Consider the following 8105-nt stretch of genomic DNA (forward strand, 5'->3'; position numbering starts at 1 on the left):
CAAATTGCTGAATGAGTGGATCTTATCTGTGACATGGCTTGTACAGTCTGAGCAGGGGAATGTGGGTGTGGGATGGGAGTGTTTGGAAATGCAGAGGTTGGGGTGTGGGAGATGGGAAACGGGAGGAGGGAGGTTTACAGGCAAGCCTAATCGAAGGTACTTCAGCTTCAGCTTCTTCCTTATAAGGACAAACCTGGACAAATTAGCCGTAGCAGTTAACACCTGAACTCCACCTTCCAGCTATGAAAACAACTTACGAAACTGTTGCAGAATGAATATCAGACGAGACGTGGGTGTTTGTTTGTTTGCGAAACACAGAGTAATACATTAAGTCATATGTTACACAGTTGAAAGTATGTGAGAATTGAGGCTGTAGGTAACCTCTGGCACCGCGTACCTGAGACACCTGGGTCTGAAAAGACATTAAGATTCCAAGATAAGAGGATCCCTGCTCCTTTATACCTGGGGGTCAGGTTAAGACTTGCATCGGACTCAAAATATTTTAAGCACTCTCTGACATGCTGGGTTCATCTGCGTCTAAGTGAGTTGCAAAATGGAAAGTTCTGGTGATTTGTCCTCACCTGCACAATATGTTTTATGACACAACAGTTTTTTTGACGCTGTTATTCAGAGTAAGGATTATGTTGACGGTTAAATTGCGGCCAATTTTACTCTCAGACAATCAAATTAATGGTCTTCAGGCTCTAGGGAAGTGCAGCAGAATACAGAGAGGAAGCACAGCTGTGAAGTTTCCAGCACTGGATGATTTTAAGTTACTATTCCATGCATATGTCTGAAATCTGTCTGTGACTATAATAAGAGAAACAGACAAATCCCAACTGTTAATATGCACTGTCTTGTTTCTCTTTCTATCTGTGGCTCATTTTTAAATACTTGTACCCTGTTTAAATTAACAAACTAACACATTATAAGCTACGGCAGCTCCTCCACAATGTAGGCTGATTCATTTACACACCAAATAATGTTTTTCTCGACGGGGAATCTACAAACACGAAAGGCTTATCTGCTCATCAGTAGCAAAGCTGATTGCTGAAGCCTGGAGGGACTTCGGGTAGTGTGTGTTTGTGTGAGTACACAAAAGTTAACTACTCTCCCCTGAGGCCGAGGACAGAGGTGCACAGCTACCAAGGGGGCTGCTGCTGTCACCTCTCTTGGCTTGTAGTTGTCTGTGGATCTGGCTAGATCTCAAAACAACAGGAAAAGATGAATTAAACAATCCTGCTCTCTGTAGGATAAGATCAATGAGGGTTATACACACACTCAGAAGTATGCGGGTCATCAGTGGAAAATATTTCAACATGATGGACTCATTTAGGTCTGTCAGGTACTGTTTCCTTCAGGTCTGTTCAAGCTCTGTCTTTATGGTTAGAAGAATTTTTTTATTATGTGGACCAAAGAAGAAGCAGCAGCAGCAGATGTTCTCTGATGTCAGAGAAAGTCCAGACTGCTACTCACACCTGACATCAGCCCTGCATACCTTTCCCTTCACTTCCCTTTATTCGGTCTCGCCCGGTAGCAGCCCGCCGATGACATAATCCAGGAAACTAGAAGCCGAGAGCTTCTCAGTGCAAGAAAGAAACTGGGGAAAAAGTTTTTCCAACGGCAGCGAGAGGGGCCGATTATTACCATTTTTGGGCACGCTTGCTCCCATGCAAGCCCAGCCCAAACCACAGCGCTTACTCAGATTCCACAGCGCTTTTTCTTCCCCCTTTTTCAAAGCGTAGGAGAAAAAAAAAGTATGGGGAGAGTAAGGGAGAGGGAAAAAAAGAAAGTAGCACCCCTTCACGAAAGATCGACCATTCATACTCTGCCTGGAAAAAGAGCAAGCAGCTGTGAGAGGCGTGTAGAAAAACCTGAGCTTGTTAAGACTATACATGGATGTCTTACAGCTCTTTATGGTAAAGATGAGCCGGGTTACAGCACTTCTATTCATTATAAGTAGGAATAAAAGACAGAACTACAGAAGTTGGGCTTTAATAAACATATGTAGGACTTTTAGATTGTGATCAGACTACAGTAAACGAGCCACAGAAGAGTTACACATCTATTTATTTGCCCCCAAAACTCGCAGAATCCGCGCGTAAATTCTGCCAATTAAGAAGACGCTAAGTGTGTTATGGTGTTATGGAGAGTGTGTGTGTGTGTCCCCCTCTCCCTCCCCTCTCTCTCACCCCTTCCTCACACACACATACACACACACACAAATCCCCCTGGTTGTTAAGCATGGCCTAATCCACGTCGCATCATAAACCAGATGACAGGAGGAGCCAGTCACACACCATATGCAGTGAAGCGCATGGCTGACATCTGTTGCACTGGAAAGGTGGGCGCCCTGTGTCCAGTTTTAATTGTTTTTCTACCCCCCTCCCTCCTCCAACTAACCCCCCCACCCCCCCTTCCCCTGACTCTTCTCCTTCCCTCCTACTGCAAAGATAATGGGGGTGGGCCTCCTGTAATTTGCTGGTACAGGATATTTCCTAACGCTTTAGTACAGGATATGAGTAAGTGTGTGTGCCAGAAAAGTTTTGAAGCACAATGATAATAATAAAAGAAAAAGTAGCTGATGTTACAGAAAGACTCACAGGTAATTATGAGTGATAATGAGCCTGTTAATTGAACTAAAGAGACACCAGTCAACGATGGGTGCTGTTGGCTGATGATTAAAATAGTCAAGCACATCTATTAGAAACCCTCATTAATGTGTGATAATGATACAAATAGTAATACGTAATAATAATAATCAGCAGCAGCAGCATTATTATTATTATTACTATTATGATCTGCACATCCGCACCTTCACGGGGTCGGTAAGGAAGTCAGTGTCTCACCTTTCTCTGCTGCTTCTCCCATGCAGGATCCAAGAGGAGATCCCGATCCCAGTCGTCTTCTTGTTGCATATAGTCATTGCTTTCATCGTACTGATCCATATTATACATTTTGCCTATTTATAAAGCTTCAGATATATATAAATATATATGCGGCTTCTCTCGTACGTCCCCCGGTCCTCGGCGAGGTGATGTTACAGCAGTATATCACACTGTATATAGCTCAGCCTTGCTCTCCTCCACGCATTCACGACGGTGTGTGGATGAAATTAGCGGTCCACCCCCGGCTTCTCTCTCTCTCTCTCTCTCTCTCTCTCTCTTCCTCTCTCTTCCTCTCTCTCTCTTTCTCTCTCTCTCTCTAACTCTCCTTCTCCCTCCAACTCTGCCTCTTTTCTTCTTCTATCTGCTCTATTTTTCCCCCAGCAGGAGCTCTGAGCTGAAGGCAGGCAGTCGGCAGCTCTAATGTCGAGGAGCGACAAACGCAAAAACTTTGCCTCTAATTGAATCGATAACCCAGCGAGGATTCTGATTGGACGCCTCGGGGACACAGCGCCCGCCCCCCTCGAAGCTGATTGGCCGGAGCGGCTGTCAGTACGGAGGCTTTATAGCCAAGGTTGACTGCATAGGTTGATCCAAACATCTGACTGCGAGGATACTTCAGGCTAATTAGCCTAAAAAACAAGTGTAACGCGTTACTTAACACGACGTGACCTAAGGCTAAAAAAGCTGTAAAACTGGGAACTTTTAGAGAGCTAAAAGAAACACTGTATGTAATTATTCTTATTAGTAGTGTAGCCTTTAATTAACCTATGTTGTATTACTTAAAAGTAGCAATACAACAATAAATATGTACTCTGTTATTAGTAAAAGTCCTGCAACTGCAGTGGATTAAGTACAATTTTTAAGTATACTTGTACCTAACTTGAGTATTTCTGTTTTAAGTCACTTTTTACTTGTATTCCACTACATTTCAGAGTTAAATATAATACTTTTTACTTCATTACATTTGTTTTACAGCTGTATTTACTTTGCATGAAGATTTTACATACAAACCACGTGATGTAAGATCTAATGCACTGTAGATATGGGATATAAAATATACCAAATTGACTTTAACATGACCTGTGGCAACATTCAAGTGCTATTAACACAGTAGTGCATCAGAAATAATATTGATTCACATAATATATACAGTGACAAGGAGTACTTTCCTGATAATAATGTGCTTGAGAGAGGATCTGAATACTTTATCCACCACTGAGTACATAGAGTACATTGCTCATGATAGTTAAGTATATATAAGTAGAAAATAATGATAAACTACCAATATTAGATGTGATTATTATTATTATTATTGACGCATATGTTAACAGCATTCTAATGTTCATGCTAGTGGTCCTAATTATGCCTACTATATATACGTAGTTTAATCTATTATAGTGCATCCAAAAGTGTGTACCAGGTTTAAAAAGATCTAAATTGAAAAGTAAAGGCTGAATATGTTGGATAAATGTAATGGAGTAGAAGTGCAGATAATGAAAATACTGAAGAAAATTGAACTTAAGTACGGTAATTAAGTAAATGTACTTTCCACTGTGTTGTCTAATTCCTTACTTACTCCTAACTACTAGTTCTGTGCTTCATTACATGTGAAGTCCTGCAGTCAAAATGTCATTTACGTAGAATTGCACAAGTTTTACCACAAATTATACTCCAAAGTCATCATTACACAAAATGGCCCTCTTCAGAGAGTTGTATTATTAGACTATGTAGTCAGAAGTATGGGAGGCAGCATTTTAATGTTGTACCTCATAGGTGTAAAAAGTACAACTTTCTCTCAAAATGTGGAATACAAGTGTAAGGTAGAATAAAACTGAAAGTACAAGTACCTTAAACATGTATTAAAATACAGCGCTTGAGTATAAAGCAGTAGCCTAGAGTCACTTTCCAAAAATGGTCTTGAGAAATGATGTCATAGTTTGGTGAATTTTGGTGAATTCCTCTTCGCATTACTGTGGTGAAACAGCAGTGCATTTTCTCTTCTATGACACATATTCATGAGTAAATAAATATAATTACAGAGCCAGCCACCACTTCCAGCTTCAAAGCGACATAGTGGGATTACTCATTCTCAGATAATTCATTATAAATATGTTGTATACTGAAAAAGGAATAACGTGACAGCTTGTTTCCGTGCCATTTCCCATTTGTTTTGGGGGATTAGACAAGCATTCCTTAATACAGATAGCCTACTGTACACCACTGTTTGTTACAGTACATTACTGCACTGCGCTTTGCACACAACAGGTTTCCAGTCATTCAGAAAGAAAGGTGAGTCAAGGCAGCTCCTGTAAACATCTGAGGCAATGGCCAGGTCTGTCTGCCTTGTAAGGTAAACCAACTCTCTCCCCTTTCATTCTCTCTCTCTCTCTCTCTCTCTCTCTCTCTCTCTCTTTGTCTGTCTGTCTGTCTGTCTCTGTCACACACACACATACACACACACATACATACATACACACACACACAGCAGGGAAGATATGCCGACACTGGATAGTCCCGACAGTCAGAAGAAAGTGGAGTGCTCTTCCATATATGGACAAACTGGGTGAATGTTTGGGAAAGTGATGTCACGGACAGGGAGCAGACTGCCAGCCCCGAGCAGGCTGCGGTTCCTGTGCAGAGGTGCAGAGGCAGCAGAGGCAGGCAGCAGAGGCAGCAGTCCCGTGGTGGTCAAAAGAAAAGTCTATGACAGAACTGCAGCTCTAGTTGGGAGTGGAGCCCTGTAGTGTGCCAATGAGATAATTCAATTCTTTTTCATTAGTTCATTTAGTTAAATAATTGATGGATTTGAAAAACAAAGTGATTCATTAAATTTAGATTGTGCTACAGTATTTGGAAAACTACTTGCAAGAATGTTCATTAGGCTATGTTTATTATCTTGTGCCAACTAATTAGTCTTATTTCATTATTCTGTCTTCAAATAAAAGATGATTTAATTAATTTATAATTGGTTTAATGAAATTAATTTGAACAATAGTCTTACAGCTGTGTGGCTCTGTGAAGCTTAACTTATACTAACTACAGTGTTAATATGCTGATGTTAAGGACGTATGTCTAGATTTTAATTCTCATTACCATAATTAACATAATTTCAAACTTTCTGTTAAAGATGTTTGAATATATTTTGAATGTAAAGGTCCTCAATTGAATTTTCTAATGATTATAATGGTTTCTTTTACTGAATGTACTGTATTCTTAATGTATTTATTTTTATTTTATTGTCATTGTCCTGGTTCTTTCATTTTTTATTTACTGTCACGAGACTTGATTATAATTGCAATTTTCACTGTGCAACGTTTGGACTTGGACAAAATGGAAACTATTATGATAAATCAACTACTTTTGCAGCTATTTAGTCATAAACCAAAGATAAGTAAAAAGGTTGACCTGATGGTGGCGCTAGAGGGAGAAATCAGAGGATCACTATATTTATTACAACTCATCCTGAGGAAAGTTAGCAGGATTCTTCCTCTGGGGATCATGAACGTCTGACAAACTTAAACAGTAATCCATCTAATAGTTACTGAGGTACAGTATGTCAGACTGGACCAAAGTAGTAGCTGAAATATTGACACACTGTTGGGGAAATCTAAAATCTTTCAAATGTTCCTTTTTGTGTTTCATTCATCACTCTAAAAACTTACAGAGCTCCAACCCACAGAGAAGCAACAGGCGCTGATGAGAGAGCCTCTTCCTTCCCCTGCTGCAAATGATGGCTTATTAAACGCATCAATTAACTCATTATAATTAACCACTGAAATGTGTATAATTATTCTTGTGGCACACTCCAACCTCCACCACTTTGGTTTGAACATGCTGGAGAAATTTCACCCTGTCCAACTACTTGACGTCAACATCATACTATTCAGCAAAATCCCAGAATATCCCCTGAAGAGTCAGTGGCACACAGGAGCTCCAGCCTGCTTTCTGAGGCACAGGTCATGTGAAGAGATGGTGCGTTTGGCTCTTACTGGTCTCTGGCACATTCCCAAGGTATTCCAGTCATGTTGGGAGGGGAATTCTTAAATAGCTGTCCTTGCTGTTAAAGCTAAGCCTTGTATGGGATAGTGCAGAACGAACACGATAATCCCATTGAGTTGTACATGTGTTTGGGTTTGTGGTCAAACAACATGAGCCAAACAACCATCTGTGAGCAAACAGACTATAGGAGCAACCCAGCAGAGGATAAGAAGACATGACATGAGGGGAGAGTTTTGCTCCTTTTGCGACATAATGCAGCAGTGGGTGGTGGCTAGCTTCTGCTGGAGGCTGAAGGGGTCAAACACAGGATCTGACTCAAGAAACTGAAAAGAATATCATGTCCCCTCCCATGCGATTGTGGTGCATCTGACTAAACCCATGCTTGCTTCACTGGATGTCCTCAAAGGCTGTGGTTGTACTCCGCCTCCTTGTAACCCCCCCTGCTTATGAACGTGACCTATAAGGGAGGGGTGTTTCTGCAAAAGAGCACTCATAACCAGTTAACCTTCCCTGAATAAATAAAGATAAAAAAGTGCATTGTAAGTTCAGTAATAAGTGTTGTTCCAGCCAAAGAGTGAGTGTAAAAGATATGGGACGTAATGCTTTAAAACAGGAATTCATAAAAATCAACTTCTTCAAATACTTTTCATTGATGTCCCGCCTGTGTAAAGTAATTATAAAGTATTGTTAGCTTCTCTGGCTCTATACACTTCTAACATCAGCAGCCTGTAATTAATCATTAAGCTATACGCGACCCAGCCGGCACACTCCAGTCACAATGTAAACAACCCTGAAGTATATAATATGCCTATTCTGAATCCTCGTCTCAGGGGAAGCATGGGGGTTAACTGAAGGGTGTTACTGTACTTCCTGCAGATAAGTGACGGCCACACTGAGAAATTGTCTGAACAAGTAGAGGAGATTATTTTGACAAAGAAGGGTAGTACAAACAATTTAACAACCCTCTACTGAATTTCTGTGTGCCTTCAGATTACAATTTCACCCACCAGCCCATGATACTGTACCACGTGTTGGGTTTTTCCTTTTTTTTTTTAATGTCTGGTGTGTGAGTGTGTGTGTGTGTGTGTGTGTGTGTGTGTGTGAGCTTTCCTAACAACCACTGGTATGCCCTCTGGTAGTGTGCTTTTGTCTGGCAGGAGAGTGAAGAATAGTTCAGGCTGTAGACGGGAGACAACTGGCATCGCAGTTTCCTCAGAC

The 8105-nt window shown here is 40.9% G+C and overlaps 1 protein-coding gene across 4 annotated transcripts in view; it reads right to left on the reverse strand.

Annotated features, from left to right (window-relative positions):
* Positions 1–3288, reverse strand: part of actn1 (actinin, alpha 1) — a 57569-nt gene extending 54281 nt beyond the window's left edge. For all 4 annotated transcript variants that reach the window (XM_053335292.1, XM_053335290.1, XM_053335289.1 and 1 more), the window contains exon 1: positions 2850–3288. In XM_053335292.1, the coding sequence (XP_053191267.1) occupies positions 2850–2957 (108 nt within the window). In that variant the 5' untranslated portion in view covers positions 2958–3288. The remainder of the gene's footprint in view (positions 1–2849) is intronic.
* Positions 3289–8105: the final 4817 nt, after the last annotated feature.

The sequence above is a fragment of the Scomber japonicus genome, chromosome 16, assembly GCF_027409825.1.
Source record: "Scomber japonicus isolate fScoJap1 chromosome 16, fScoJap1.pri, whole genome shotgun sequence".
In the NCBI taxonomy this organism is placed as follows: domain Eukaryota; kingdom Metazoa; phylum Chordata; class Actinopteri; order Scombriformes; family Scombridae; genus Scomber; species Scomber japonicus.